Source organism: Diabrotica virgifera, chromosome 3 (assembly GCF_917563875.1).
Source record: "Diabrotica virgifera virgifera chromosome 3, PGI_DIABVI_V3a".
NCBI classification, from domain to species: Eukaryota; Metazoa; Arthropoda; class Insecta; order Coleoptera; family Chrysomelidae; genus Diabrotica; species Diabrotica virgifera.
In genome coordinates, this window is record NC_065445.1 from 63,291,887 (window position 1) to 63,308,743 (window position 16,857).

Sequence of the window (16,857 nt, forward strand, 5' to 3'; positions counted from 1 at the left end):
TGAATTTTTATTTGAGTGTTTTTGGTGTAAAGTTAAAATCTTCGGAGTTACAGAGCAATAATTGAAAAAAACACGATTTAAGAGCACTAATTTGTGTATAAAAAAATAGCACACTATCTGCGGACTTTGAATACCTACATATATTATTAATATATACAATCATAAGACTCGATTCCAGCAATAAAATTGCTGGTAAATAACTTTTCCCAAAAAGAGCCTGTTTTCCGGTAATCTGCCCAGACTATAAAGCTGTTAAATAAATAAACGTTATGCGATTTTTGTCATTTTTTACAATTCTTATGAGATATGATGAATTTTACAATTCTTATGAAGCCCCATTAATGCGTTGCGTTGCGTAGTTTTGTTTTTATATCATTTTTAACGTGTTTTGTTACTATTATTACGCCACCACTGAAATAAACCTAGAAACTATAGAAGATTCTGAATATCTCCTTTGATAGCATTAAGAAATTGTGAAAAAATATATGAAAACGACGCTACGACAACGCAACGCACTACTGGGGCTTCGCCCTAAGGTGGAATTTGTAGCTGAAGTTTTTTAATTTCGAAAAACGTACTTATGCAATTGAAAAGAATCGTTTTAAACGTTTAAAATCGTTTGTAGTGTGAAAGTTTAAATTCAGCGTTTTTTATGTATTTTTAAAATTTCTCATATTTGATGTCAAAACTCAAAAACGAAATTTCCAAAATTATCTCAGCTACATTTCTTGTGTGAATAATTTTTTCTACAGCGTACAGATATTTGGTAAATGTATGTCTTTCGTTTCCCTCTTACGTAAGAGTGGCAAACTTTTTTGCATCATTTTTGGGCCCCAAAATTAATATTCTCAGTAAAATTCAGAGTATGATTTTTAGAGGTCAAATCTTTGACGACTGCACTGATTTACTAATTTTTAAAACGGTAAACACTGCTATTAGTTATCATTTTAATATACCCATTTTTATTTTATTAGATCTTACAGTCCACTTAGTCCTAGTTCTCAACCGATGTCACCTGATGTTATCGATAGCCCTCGCAGCGGAAGTCCCGTCGAGATACCTCAGATCGATTTAATTAATGAGATGGAAGACTTGTTACAGTTTCGACTCGACACGCCACCGGTCGACAGATCTGTAAGTAGTTTTTGGGTGGAATAAGGTGGGGCATTGGTCGAATTCATGCTTTAATTTTCTGCTTTAGTAGTGTTTCATTTTGTCTATAAAAGCTAGTAATTAAGAATATTATACAATGAAATAAAAAAACTTCCAACGTAATTGGTATATGTCTTTGTTAAAAAACGTTAAAATAATGAAAACTTCCAAACGGGCTACCATTTTTCAAAACGTCTTCGGTCCTATTACACTATCGTCACTGAAAACTTGAATTCTTCCATAGAAGCCTTACACAAAATGGTATTTAAATTCCGTTTTGAAGAGATTAAAATCAAAACGACACAATGATGATGTTATTACATTAGGGGCCGGTTGTTCGAAGGCTAATCAAGAAGTTGATTATAATTAAGTCCTCTTAACAACCATCAAATAACAACACACCTAATTCGTACGTCAATCAGTTGATTGTAATCAATTATGTTAATTATCATTATGATAATTAACATAATTGATTGATTAATTAATTATTAATTAACATAACAATTATTAAACTCGTAACATGAAGTAAAAACCACTTCTATGTAATAGGTATATTTATTAAAAATTTTAAAAAATCCCAATGGATTGAATAAAATTTGTGAAATTCAGAACGTTTTCGGACCTATCAGTCCATCATCAGTGAATTCAAATACTTGCTAAATAGCCCCAGAACCAAACAATGGTTGAAATTATAATTCAATCTACATTATGTTGAAGTAATATTGATCAGGCTAAACGCCGATGTTATGGCCATCGGTACATAATTCGCAAATATTTTACGGCTATCCCTACTTTTTCTGTTTTTCCGCGGCAAATTACGTGTAGTAAAATTCACACTGGTATGGATGTGTAAACATTACTAGAATGTCATTCTACTTGACAATGTCATCATTGACTTTAAAGAGATGGCTTTTGAATGTTCTTGGATAACTGTTATTTGTATAATTGCAAATCATTAATTCATTAATATAGTTAATAAATGTGATAATTTGTTCACTAACTATGTATTCAGTGATTGTAATAATTTATATGTACAACAAAAACTAATACTTATTTGTGAAAAGTGTTAAAGTGATTTTTTAATAATATATTGTTACTGTGGAACACTTACAATTTTGAACATCTTTAACAACAAAATACTTGTACCACAGAATATATCCTGATGTATCCTCTGCTTGGATTTTCCACAAATAATAAACAATAAATAACTTTTTATTAAGTTCACGTCTTAAATCAATTATTTACCAAATACACTATCAATATTATTTAATCAATAACTCAAAATACTCCCGATGCCATGTCAAATATTTAAAACTGTCACTGTCTATATTCTATTTGACTCGGTGCGTTGTATGACAAAGATAGCGAATGTTCGATTCGGAAAATATCACCACGGACATGGTGTCCATTTTTTTTTTCGAATGCTGAAAAAACTAATAAATATTTTTAAAAAATTTAAACACATAATGAAAGACTAAATTATTATCGAGGGCCGAAAGTCCCTTAGAATATATAAAAAGTTTCTTTTGAATGAGATATTTGAAATTAAAAATCACACTACATTTTCTCTTAGTTTTTCACCCCTGTAACTTATTAAAATAAACATTATAGAAGTTTTCGGGGATTTTCGGCCCTCGGTAAGAACGTAATCTTTCATTCTGCGTTTAAATTTTTCAAAAATACTTATTAGTTTTCTCAGGATTCAAAAAAAATTAATCCCCATCTAAATACCATTGCAGCTGAAAATACGTACCCATCCCCTTAAAAGATATAACCTCCGGGAACATGGTGAAACTCTATCAAGAAACTTAAATCTTAGGCCAACTTTGACTACCAAGTGACTTGGTAGTCAACGTTGGCCTAAGATGGTTGATTAAGTGTCTTGATAGAGTTTTACCATGTTCCCGGAGGTTATATCTTTTAACATCGGCGTTTAGCCTGATCAATATTACTTCAACATAATGTAGATTGAATTATAATTTCAACCATTGTTTGGTTCTGGGGCTATTTAGCCAGTATTTGAATTCACTGATGATGGACTGATAGGTCCGAAAACGTACTGATTTGGACATATTTTATTCAATCCATTGTGATTTTTTAAAATTATTAATAAATATAGCTATTACATAGAAGTGGTTTTTACTGTTTTTAACTGTATGGTATACGGCCAACCTAGGGAACTATCCCTTTTTAGTTGATAACAATTATTATTAACATAATTGATTAATAAATCTCATAATTGTAATCAATTATGTTTTCAGCAACCCAAACAAAGTTGACATTGCCAGTTGGTGACAGTAATTAAATATTTGATAATGATCAGTTGATTCCATTTTTGATTAGCGTTCGAACAACCGGCCCTTAATTTAAAAGAATCATATTGGCTCTTATTCGAAACACTGCTCACGTGTTGTTCTGGCACGAGCAGCCAACTGAACCCACGTGTAGATCATATCACATTGTGACAAGTAAGTGTCAAAACAGTGACCATAAGACTTAAAGAGGTTGGTTTTAATCCTGAACGGCCGACCAGAATTCCACGGCTTTTCTCGAGGCACAAAACCCAACGGTTGAAATGTGCAAGAGCCCACGTTAACTGGAACGAACATCAATGGGAATAGTTCTTTTCACGGAGGAAACAAGGATACAATTATGGAAGCCAGACGGACGTGGTCGAATATACGAAGGTCTCGGGAACGTCTGGCTGAATGTAATCTTATACAAAATGTTAGCTTTGGTGGCGGTTCCATTATGCTTTGGGGTGGCGTTAGTTGGGAAAATCGTACGGAGCTCATTAAGGTGAATATTCGAATGAATGATATACAGGGTGTCCCCGAAAATAGTGGGTTCCTTAAAGGTATAGGTAGAAGGTACCATGTAGAGCAAAAAAGTCTTATAACATTTTTTTCTAAATTCAACCGTTTGGCCAAAAAACCAAAATACATTTTGGTGTGCAAATTGAAATCTGACAACTATGTATGTATACAAAAATCTAAACATAGACAATCACAATTCAAAAATAGTTGCAGCATTAGCCTTTAGTATTTACATTAAGCCCTGTCTTCATCCTAAACAAACAAACAAATTCTTGTTTTGTTATTTTCAAACATGGGAGGGTATAATTATTTTGCAGGTGTACCTGTCTGCCCTACATTTTTCTGGTGTCAATAACCTAAATCACTAACAGTTCTTGTACAGTGATGCCAAATTTTTAAATTTTATGAAAATAAAAGTTCGCTTATATGGAGAACAATGTAATTTTTTTTGGAAACGGTTAACTTTAGAAAAAAATGTTACAGGACTTTTTTGTTCTACATTTTATATTATATCCATACCTTAAAGGAATGCACTATTTTCGGGGACACCCTGTATATTCAGCATCCTCGAAGAGCATGTTTTTCCGTATGCCGGCTTCATTGGGTATGATAGCATTGTGCTAATGCATAATAATGTCCGTGTAAAAGCCGCAAGAACAGTCATATAATATCTTGGGGATGTTGGGATTGAGGCTGTAGACTAGCCACCAATGAGTTCTGATGCAAATCCCATAGAACATGTATGATACATCCTAAAACAACGTATACGAGCAAGAAATCCGGCTTCAAACTCAATTGCAGAATTAACAATTTCTGCACAGGAGGAATGGTATCGACTTCCGCAAGAAACCCTTCAAGACTTTCTGCGACGCATACCTAAAGGGATGCAGACTATCACTAGATCTAAAGGAGGAAATACTAAGTACTAATTTTTTACAATGTTGCCGTAAAAAAGTGTTAAAATGTTAGAAGCAAAATCAGACTATTTCATTAATTTCGCTACAAATTTGTTAGCTCTTCAGTATGCAAGTTACGTGACAGTGGATATACGTAGAATATTTCATACGAATAATATGTCACAAACAATTAAATTATCAGCGCCTCTATCGACTGGGTTATAAGCCTTATCCATTTACTTTTGAAACAGAAATCGTCTTGATAAGCGGTAACCTATATTCGTTGGTATAAAATCATCTTCGTGTATTTGAAAACAATATACACGATACATGTCTTTTTCATTAGTCTACCCATTACTGAAGGTTGGCTATCATTATCGGACCGTTAACTATGATTGTAGGATATATGCTACTCTCTCGCGATTTGGAGGACGTTTGTATGGGTATGCTTTATATTTATGTCTTTTACAAAAACACAGGATTATTTAAAGTATTGCTATTAATTTTGTGTTAATGTTACATTATTAGAAATTTGCTACAAATAAAGAAAAGAGCGACGTTCTCACAAACAATTTATTTTACAACTGACGACCGGTTTCGCTGTCTACACTTTGCACAGCTTCTTCAGGTCCCGGTTAAAGTAAAATTAAATGCTACAAACAACAAAAAACCAGAGTTAGTTAAGTCGTCTGGTTTAAATCAAAAGTTAATGATCAAGCCAATATCAAAGTACATATATTAATGCATACACATAAATACCCACATGTACAGGGTTATTCACTAAATTTTGACCCCCCTGTAAACTCCTTTATTTACAGAATTAGAAAAAAATGTAAAATACAAAAATGATTCGATTTTTAAAACATGATTTTTTGACATATATAACATACTAGTGACGTCACCTATCTGGGCGTGATGACGTAATCGACTATTTTTTTAAATGCGAATAGGGGTCGTGTGCTAGCTCATTTGAAAGGTAATTCAACTCTCTATTCAGTAATATAAACATTAAGATAATTATTTATACAGGGTGTCCAAAAATGTTTTTTTTTTAAATTAAACTAATTGACACAAAAAGAAGAATGTATGTAATTTATTTAATTTAAAATACATTTTACTGCTGTTAGAAAACAGAAATAAAAGTTTATTGCACAAATAAACATTGAGTTTAAGTGAAAAGTAATGTTTATTTGTTCAATAAACATTTATTTCTGTTTTCTGACAGCAGTAGAATGTATTTTGAATTAAATAAATTACATACATTCTTCTTTTTGTGTCAATTAATTTAATTAAAAAATTTTTTTGGACACCCTGTATAATTAATCATGTTAATATTCATATTATTGAATAGGGAATTGAATAACCTTTCAAATGAGCTAGCACTCGACCCCTATTCCCATTTAAAAAAATAGTCGATTACGTCATCACGCCCAAATGGATGACTTCACTAGTACGATATATATGTCAAAAAATCATAATTTAAAAATCGAATAACTTTTGTATTTTACATTTTTTTCTAATTCTGTAAATAAAGCAGTTTACAGGGGTGAATAACCCTGTACGTACGTATGGTGTGTAAACCTCACACTCACATACATGCACGCATTCATATGTAGTGGTAACAAAAGTATGTCAAGTATAAGATATATACTTACTTTCCGGTATAAGGGAAGAATATAGTAGTATTCAATATCATACTTTTTCTCTGCACTTTGCTAAAGGGATGGTTGGTAGAGGGATAGATTTGAATGTAATATTAACAAAACATTGGCAGGATCTTGAGGCAATTAGTAAGAAACACGACATTAACCTTCGGATGACCAAGCGGGGGAAATTGTGACCCCAGCGTATGTTTTTCTTTAATAAATTCAAAAGTATTTTCAATTTTTAACTCATTATTTTTTTATTTGATTTTAATATCATTCTAGATATCCTCATATTTTGAAATAAAAAAAAATCCCTATGTTTTACGAATAAAAAATATTTTCTGAAGTTGATGTTTAGTAAAATAGCGTCTATTATGTGTAATTCCAAGTAGTTTTACGCTAATGACGTCGACTTTGCAAAGTAACAAGATACTTACTCAACATACACACTACACATGACACTAATACTCATGTTGTGACTGGCTGAATGACATAAAGTCCATGCCATAAAAAGAAATTAAAAAAAACTTCATTTTTTTGTTAATTGTCATTTTTGACATTTTTGACCTGGGTCATTTTCCCCCCTTGGTCATCCGTGTAACAAAAAAAGGTTGGTCATCGGAAGGTTAAACAGAGAAACGAAAAATTGTAAGTTATATATAAAGATGTTATTTTTAATTAATTGTGTAGATTTTATTTCTATAGGATTAATCATTTATATAGATTTAATCCTATATAAATAAAATCTACACAATTAATTAAAAATAACATCACTTTATATATAACTAACAATTTTTCGTTTCTCGGTTTAATGTCGTGTTTCTTACTAATCCCCTCAAGATTCTGCCAATGTTTTGTTAATATTACATTCAAATCTATCCCTCTACCAACCATCCCTTTAGCAAAGTGCAGAGAAAAAGTATGATATTGAATACTACTATATTCCTCCCTTATACCGGAAAGTAAGTATATATCTTATACTTGATATACTTTTGTTACCACTACATATGAATGCGTGCATTTATGTGAGTGTGAGGGTTACACACCATACGTACGTACATGTGGGTATTTATGTGTATCCATATGTACTTTGATATTGGCTTGATCATTAACTTTTGATTTAAACCAGACCACTTAACTAACTCTGGTTTTTTGTTGTTTGTAGCATTTAATTTTACTTTAAACGGGACCTGAAGATGCTGTGCAAAGTGTAGACAGCGAAACCGGTCGTCAGTTGTAAAATAAATTGTTTGTGAGAACGTCTCTCTTTTCTTTACTACAATAGTATGGACTCACACATGCAACCCATTCATTATTTGCTACAAATACTTTATATGGCTGAAAATGTTTTGATATAATACATAAATATAGTTTAAATATAGAAAAACACGAACATTTTAAGGTTAATTTGTGTCTAGTGTAAGGCAATGCACATAATTCAATATATTATATTTGATATTTCCATGTAAGCTTAACATATATCAGTTTTGCCATATTGTCAATTATTTCATACTCTCACATTTAATATTTAGCTGCATTTTTCATAAATTTTGAGCGATAGTTCACAAAGAACCAGAGGTACCAAATTTTAATAAATAAATAAAAATAAAAGAAATCAAAACTCTTTTCTTTTTGTCTAATTATGTTACCACTTATTAGTAAATGTGATAATCGAAGCAGTCACGGATGTGTGTAGGACCAATAATTTAACAATAAAAACTATTAAAGCAGAAAATAATATTTACGGAAGTCTAATATGTTGTTTTTAAGTTGTTTGTGTTTGATTTGCAGCTTAAGCCAGTGCGAAGCTTAGAAAATTTCAAAAACACGTCACCCTTAAACAGCCCGGATAGATGGGCGGTAAATACCCGCGCTAGCGCACCCATGGCATCCCCCTCGAATCGCTTTTTCCTCCAAAACCTTGGCCATTCCCAAGAAACCCAAAACCTCCTACAATCTCCCGACGAAATATTCCTCTCTCCTCCTTCTGTTCCTCCTAGAAAACCGCCTAGAGACGCCAGCAGGAATCTCTTTAGCAGCACGCCGTTTGTGGTGGGTGGCGGGCACAGCGAGAACGGAGACCCTTTATTTTTTGTTGCTAATCAGCATTCCGTTGATATTGTTAAGTTGTCGCCTCCATCGCATTCGCCTCGGCGGAAGGTAATGGTGTTTTTAGTGGAAAGCTTTTTCATTTTCAATTAGCCAAATTCTTACCAAAGTTCTCACTTCATAATTAGTCTGGGCAGATTATCGGTAAATAGGCCATTTTTGGGAAAAGATATTTACAGCAATTTTATTGCTGGAATCGAATCTTATGATTCTCTATATTAATAATATAGGTATGCAAAGTCCGCAGATGGTGTGCTACTTTTTTTATAAACAAAATGGCGCCCGAAAATCGTGTTTTTTTCAATTTTTGCTCTATAAATCCAAAGATTTTAACTTTACACCAAAAACTCCCAAATAAAAAGTCACCGTAATTAAATTCTGCATAGAGACGTGTTTTTGCGATTTACTTCGACGAACATTTTCCCCGGAAAATGCGGATTTTTCCAACAAAATCTTTAATTTTCAACTAAAATTTTAGATAAGTAATTGTTTGTCAATAATTAAATAACTTGGCAATATAAAAGCTCTTTTCGTATAGATAATAATTCCAGAAGCCCATGGAAATTTAATGAACAGTTTAGCAACAATTGAATTGTTAACTAAAAATTTACGGTCGCTATAATAACCACAATAATTACGATACATAAGATTAACTATGATTTTTGTGTAAAAAGACACTATACCTATCTAATGTACTTTACAGAATTGAAATTGGACTATTTAAGCGGCCTCAGCAATATTTTAAAATTATAAACAATTTTTTGGCTTATAAACAATTAGAATATCTCGGGAAAGATTCAATTACATTAAGTCATGAAAACGGTATTGAAAAAAAAGCGGCAGGGCGCTTCTTTTAAAAGGAAAAACGTTTAATTGTGATTAGTGGTTCCTGAGATACAACCGGTCAAAGTTTACCGGCATTTACGGCAAAGATATAAACAATAGGATCATAATTTTCAAATCATCACCTTTTTAGTTATGTTCTCTTTCTCCACACCAATTTCCATATCTTTCAAATACTCATAACATATATTATTATAATAAAAACTATCGATATTACTAGTGAAAATTGCCAAAAATAGCAAAATTCCAATCAAAAATTAGGTTGGAGAAAATGTAATCTTAAAGTTCGAAACGGTATACGTTAAAAAAATGCATTTTATCGGCTTCCCAGAGAGCAATTTTCTTCATTCTTTTTTTGTTCCCAAGTACCTCGAGTAGAGCCATCTATCTAACGCATTATTAAATGTCAAACTTGCTTTTGTTTTGTTATAATAAATTAATTTATTTATAAGAAAAGAATACTACATACTTTTTCCAGTTGTAGACTTTTTTTAGGTAAACTTTACTAAAATTGTACCTTTTACCGTTAAAAACACAAATATTCTCATTTGAAAGCTGTATAATTATTTAAACAATCTTTATTTAAACAAATTAAAAATTTTTGTTATAATCAATAAATTAATTTATTATAACAAAACAAAAGCAAGTTTGACATTTAATAATGCGTTAGTTATATAGCTCTACTCGAGTTACTTGGGAACAAAAAAAGAACTTGTTGCTAAACTGTTCATTAAATTTCCATGGGCTTCTGGAATTATTATCTATACGAAAAGAGCTTTTATATTGCCAAGTTATCTAATTATTGATAAATCTTGTCTAAAATTTTAGTTGAAAATGAAAGGTTTTGTTGGAAAAATCCGTATTTCCGGGGACAATGTTCGTCTAAGTAAATCGGGAAAAACACTTCTCTATGGAGAATTTAATTACGGTGACTTTTTATTTGGGTGTTTTTGGTGTAAAGTTAAAATCTTTGGAGTTATAGAGCAAAAATTGAAAAAAACACGATTTTCGGGCGCCATTTTGTTTATAAAAAAAGTAGCACACTATCTGCGGACTTTGCATACCTACATATAATATATAGCAACCGTACAACCATACAATACAAACACATTAAACATTCAAACTGAAAGATATAAAAGTTAATGTTATGACATTATAATGACAGATATGAAATAATTACAATAAAGTTAATGATTTAAAAATAGTTTCCTTTAATTAGGTGATTGTAGAGAAAATGTTGTATGTATTACAAGCGCAAAGTGACATTATTGCAATATAATAATATTATTATTAATATATACAGTCATAAGATTCGATTCCAGCAATAAAATTGCTGGTAAATAACTTTTCCCAAAAATGGACTATTCTCCGATAATCTGCCCAGACTACAATCAATATAATTCGTATTCAATCATAAACAAGAATATTAAGTGAAAGACAGTTTATGTTTACAGGATGTTACCAGAAAGTAGTCCCACAAAAAGTCTTCAGATATAAATTATTATTTATTATTTTAAATAAATTTTGCATCTGGACATCTTTTCTTTAAGAAATGTCGCTACAGCGTCCTAAAGGTGGATTACAAAATTATTTTTATAGTTCTGCTTAAATGCGCAGTTTGGTTCCTTGTAGATTCACAGGTGTTCATGTAGCCCCACTGAAGACGTCTAGAGACAGAAACAGCTGTCTGGGGATGGTGAACCACCTCTGAATCGAAAGGAAACATAAACTGTCTTTCACTTTTATCTTTGCTCAGATTGTGAACACTAAGAACTATCTTTCGGACTCTTTCCTAGACAAATGAGGCGGAATGTGACTGTATATTGTAGAGTCCCTTTCGCCTTCTTTATTCGTCGTCTCTTGCCTTATAAATTGTAAAAGTCAAAGATTAAGGTTGTTACCAGAAAGTAGTTCCACGAAAAGTCTTCAGATATAAATTATTATTTATTATTTTTAATAAATAAACAACAAACAACAATATTGTTTAAAACAATACAAAAATGTTACGAAATAGATATGCAACTTCTGTAAGAATTGTGGCAAAGCAAAAATTACTTTTCTGAAATCATTTGCTTATAAACTTTAGCTCCATTTATAGCATTCTTAGCATATTTTGTGATCATGTAGTTCATACATTTCATTGAAATATCCTTTATAACTTTTTGAATATTACATTCCAGCGAAGACTGATAAGTTTTGGAAGCGAGCTAACATTATTCAATAAGTTTGGACAGATGCTATTGTAGAAGGGCCTAGCTAGACGGTAGGACAATAAAAGCCTCCACATTTTATCCCCTCCCAAATTAAACGGAAAATAATGTTTAGTTTTGATCCCCGCGCCTAGAGTTTTGTTAAAACTCGATACAAAATTAGTAAAAATTTGGTACTCGAGGGGTTTTGGGAACGCTGAACACTGAACACAAATATGTCGGCGATAGTCTTCGGGGCATCTGATGCCAAGGACGAACCATCCTGGGCACCAAGTGCCTCGGAGACCATTGTCTACATTATATTCGTATTTAGCGACCTCAATAACCCCCGAGGAACGATTTGACGCTGATTTTTTATCAAATTTTAACAATACTCCAAGTGATGAAGCATATCCTGGGCACGATATGGGCAGCGATCTCAAAAACCTAGGAGTAACGTTTGAATTGATTTTCTATCGAATTTTTACAAAACTCTAGGAGATGAGGCCCTTCCTGCGTATCGGGTGCCTAGAAGACCATAACCGTCATTATATTCATGATCAGCAACCCCAAAAAATCTCGTGTAATGAATTTCCACTGGTTTTGTATCGAATTTTTAAAACTCATAAAACTCCAGAATATCAGACACATCCTGTGCACCATGTACCTCAGAGACCTGCGCTAACATGATATTCGTGTTTAGCGATCCCAAAAACCTCCGAATAACGAGTTTGCACTGATTTTGTATCGAAGACGTGGCTCGTCCTGGACACCAAATGTCCAATAAAGAACTTGCACATAAAAATATTTTTGCATAAAATTGTTAATTAATGTTTAAAAATGTTATATTCAAAATATTACGTCTTAACAATGAATAGTGTACGTACAACAACTGATAAGAGTTCCGCGCCCAAAATTTCCGTTTCCAACAACTTCAAAAGCGCTAGCTGGGGTCTGACGTCACCAACCACTGTCTTGATTGCTCGGTGTTTATATTATTGTATTTAGTGTATAATATACTTCTAATCAAAATGGAAAACAAATCTGCGCAATATAAGTACTATATAGTTCCGGAATGCCAAAGCACAACTGTCAGAACATCCAACAAATATTTTTTTACTCTACCAGTAGAACCAAAAACGTCGATTGAAATGGCTAAAGCCATGCAGGCGAGATAAAAAGGATATTTATTTAACACAGTAGCAAAGGTCTTTATGTATGTGAGGATCATTTCGATGTGAGTATTTATCTAATTAGGTACCTAATACTAATAAGACTCTATTTCAAGAAAAAATATTAGGTAGTTGACGTTTCAAGAAATGTGCCTACTTAAACTTGTTTATTTGTTGCAGTTGGAACAAGACATGGATAACTATATAAATTCAAGATTATGGGTGGTCCCAAAATTATTAAGTCAGGTGTTGTCCTGCACATATTTGATTGTTAACCAGACAGAAAACGAACTTTTTCTGAGCCCATGAGGGAAGCAACCCTTAAAAGGGTTAAACGACAGCTTCTTGAAGATGCCGCTTCTACATCTAAGTCTGTTCTAGAGGACAATGATGATAAGAGATAGTGTGATCCTAGTTTCACAAACTTAGTTCAACCAGGACCTGAATTAAACCAACCAGATTTACCTGAAAAACTGAATAATGCATCAACACAGACTCACATTAAAATAAAAAGTAAAGGTATTCAGTGTAAATTTCAAAGGAGCGTTACAGTCGGGTTGTCGCCATTGAAAATACATAATAAGGATGCAGGAACTTCACCTATAAAAGACTTGCAAACATTATTTGAAGATACAAAAAGTGAATCAGGACGTTCTGTATTTGAAGATAATAGTGAATATAGTGGTAGTGATGACTATTGGCACAATGAAAGTGATTCTTTATCTTGTGGTGAAGATGCGAAAGAAGAGGAAGCAAGACAATTTAAAATGTTGTCTCTGAAGTGTACAGTGATGAAGTTACAATACAGACCTAGATTGTATACGTTTCAATTAATGGAAATATATTGTAAAACACAAACACTGCATCTATTTTTAACTCTAAAGAAGAACAGGACACACATTTATGTCTCTTGGAGATTGGAGATGATTTCGGCATAAGCGAAAGCAATGCTTCGAGAATATTTGCAAAATCTGTTCCATTAATTAGTAAATATTTAAGATCTTGTATTTTCAATCCCCAAGTTGGTCCAGTTAAATTAAACTTATTAGCATTTTAATTAAAGACGATTAAAATGTACTATACAATCCCTAGATTAGCCTAATCGCTTTCTTTTGAAAAACCTCGTGAGTAGTAGTATCTACTAATGCGTTTTAAGCACTTTAGAAGGTAACAATTTCTAAAGATTTATAAATTTCACTTTGAAACTAAATAAACCGATTGTAGAACTATGCAAGAACACAAATAACATCTGGTAATTTCCAATTAAATACGATTAAAATGTTATAAACAATTCCCGTAATACATACTCTAATCACGTTTTTAACCGGGCTCGACTCATAGCCCGGTTGTGGTCCGTGACGTTGGACCAATAGAAGGACGTTTAAGCGCCTCCTAAGAAATTTGAATTTTATAGCATTTTCAAAGTCTCGTAATAAGCATATGGGTTAAAAATATTTGTTTTTTTACATGCAAGCGTTTTAAGATCATGTTACCTTATGTTTTTTAATATTATTTTAATATTTATGCAAGTTCCCTATCGCCCCCTATCGTTCCCTATCCCCCTCGAATAATGAGTAATGCAATGATATATCGAATTTCGATAAAAATTCGGACGAGACCCATCTTGTTTCCCTAGCTGCCTCGGAGACTATCGCCGTCAATATATTCGTATTCAGCGACCCCAAAACTCTCATAGTAGTAACATTGAACTCATTTCCGTCAATTACTCCCGAATTACAAATTTATTATTTTTTGCCACTTTGTAATGCACTTTGGAAAATACATTTTCCTTGTTCAGTAATACAAATTTTATTGAGATCCATCCAACTGCAAAAAAATTAGTAGGTTTTGGACTTTTTACCGCTTCATTTCATCACCTAGTAGTACAGTTCATATGACCTGATAGTTCACACTCTCTATTTAGCAGAAGCAAGAAGATATACACAATGTAAGGGAGTGGATACTGTATTAATTTTACGGTCTTGTCTTATGAACTAACATGAACTACATATCATAGAGTATGGTGTAAACTACGAATACTTAGAAATACAGGGTGTCCCAGACTAATTTAGCCATGCTATATCTCTTAAACGAATAGAGATATTCGAATAGGACAAAAAGTGGTATATTCTACTTGTAATACACTTTAATATGGCGTACAAAAAAATCATCCCCTAAATACTCATCCCTTAGTTACAACCCCTAACTTTAGTTTTTTTAATAGCACCCTGTATATTTTTTTATAGTTTTGGATGTGGTCTTTTATCGTCTATTCAACACATTTTTTGAAAATAAAATCGGTTCGTAAATAACCAAGAAACTATCAGTTTATTTTTGTTAATTGTGTGTCCCAGACTAATTTATCCAGGCTATATTTCTAAAACGAATAGAGATTTTCGAATGGGACAAAAACTAATCTATTCCATTTGTAATATACTTTTATATGGCGTAGAAAAAATTCATCCCCTAAATATTCATCCCTAACTTACAGGGTGCTATTTAAAAAAAAAATAAAGTTAGGGGTTGTAACTAAGGGATGAATATTTAGGGGATAATTTTTTTCTACGCCATATTAAAGTGTATTACAAATGTAATAGATTAGTTTTTGTCCCATTCGAAAAGCTCTATTCGTTTAAGAAATATAGCCTGGATAAATTAGTCTGGGACACATAATTAACAAAACTAAACTGATATTTTCTTGGTTATTTACGAACCGATTTTATTTTCAAAAAATGTGTTGAATAGACGATAGAAGACCGCATCCAAAACTATAAAAAAATATACAGGGTGCTATCAAAAAAATTAAAGTTAGGAGTTGTAACTAAGGGATGAATATATAGGGGATGATTTTTTCTACGCCATATTAAAGTTTATTACAAGTAGAATAGACCACTTTTGTCCCATTCGAAAATCTTGATTCGTTTAAGAGATATAGCGTGGCTAAATTAGTCTGGGACACCCTGTATAGACCAGGGCGGATCTGTGAAGAAACGTTTATTTTTGGATGTGCGAGATGGCATTCGGATTTTTGCAGATAAAGTTAGGTGACAACTTCAACAATAATAATTGACTTTTATTATCTTTTATGACTATCCTTCTCAAATATGCCCGGAACATTAATTAAAAAAATGAAAATATTTAAAATTTTCAAAAAAACATCGATTTTTTTCTACTTTCTTTGCTTATAACTTTAAAACGATTCATTTTGGAACAAAGTCATATGGAAATAAAATAAAGATAATTGAATTTTGTATGATAAACGACTGGTTAAAAATGTCTTAAATTATTACCCTTTCTGCAAAATAGCAATAAATACAAAATAAGGGGGCAAAATAGGCCTTGTTTTTATACAATGTTTTTTCAGCCACTTTGGTTGCACTTAGAACTTTCGTAATTCGCTTAGAAAATTCTTACAACATACTTAAATCGTTCACCAAATTTCATTAAAATCGACCTGACAGATTTTGCAGAATAATTTTGCAATCTAATTTTTTTTTAAGTTCAAATTTTTTAAAAACTTTCTGAAAAAAGAGTAGACCATTTACAAGTTTGCTAATTTTTTACATATAAAGAGGTTCTTTACCTATCTAATACACTTTAGAGAATTAAAATCGGATTATTTAAGCGGCAACAGCACCATTTTAAAGTTATAATCAATTTTTTGGCTTATAAACAAATACAGTGAGGACGTTTGAGTTGGCATAAATTTATTTTTTCGAGAATAGGCGTCTCTGGAGATAAATCCCGAAACAGGTCGATTTTTATTTTTAAATTTTAATTTTTTGGTATATATATCATACTAGTGCATAGGCGTAACCAGGGGGGGTTTTGGGGGTTGTAACCCCCCCCCCCCATTGGGATGTACTTTGAGCTCTATACGCTTAACACCATAGCCCTCAGAGACCTTCCAGTAGTTGTAACCCCCCCCTTTTAGGTAGTTGTAACCCCCCCTTAGGATCATCCTGGTTACGCCTATGTACTAGTGACGTCATCCATCTGGGCGTGATGACGCAATCGATGATTTTTTTAAATGA

At 32.3% G+C, this 16,857-nt stretch overlaps 1 protein-coding gene across 4 annotated transcripts in view; it reads left to right on the forward strand.

Annotated features, from left to right (window-relative positions):
• LOC114336229 (DENN domain-containing protein 1A) overlaps positions 1-16,857 on the forward strand; it is a 150,899-nt gene that overhangs the window by 122,056 nt on the left and 11,986 nt on the right. For 2 of the 4 annotated variants that reach the window (XM_050645117.1, XM_050645118.1), the window contains exons 12-13: positions 975-1,134; positions 8,302-8,670. In XM_050645117.1, the coding sequence (XP_050501074.1) occupies positions 975-1,134; positions 8,302-8,670 (529 nt within the window). The remainder of the gene's footprint in view (positions 1-974; positions 1,135-8,301; positions 8,671-16,857) is intronic. The other 2 variants (XM_050645120.1, XM_050645121.1) reach the window with 1 other exon arrangement.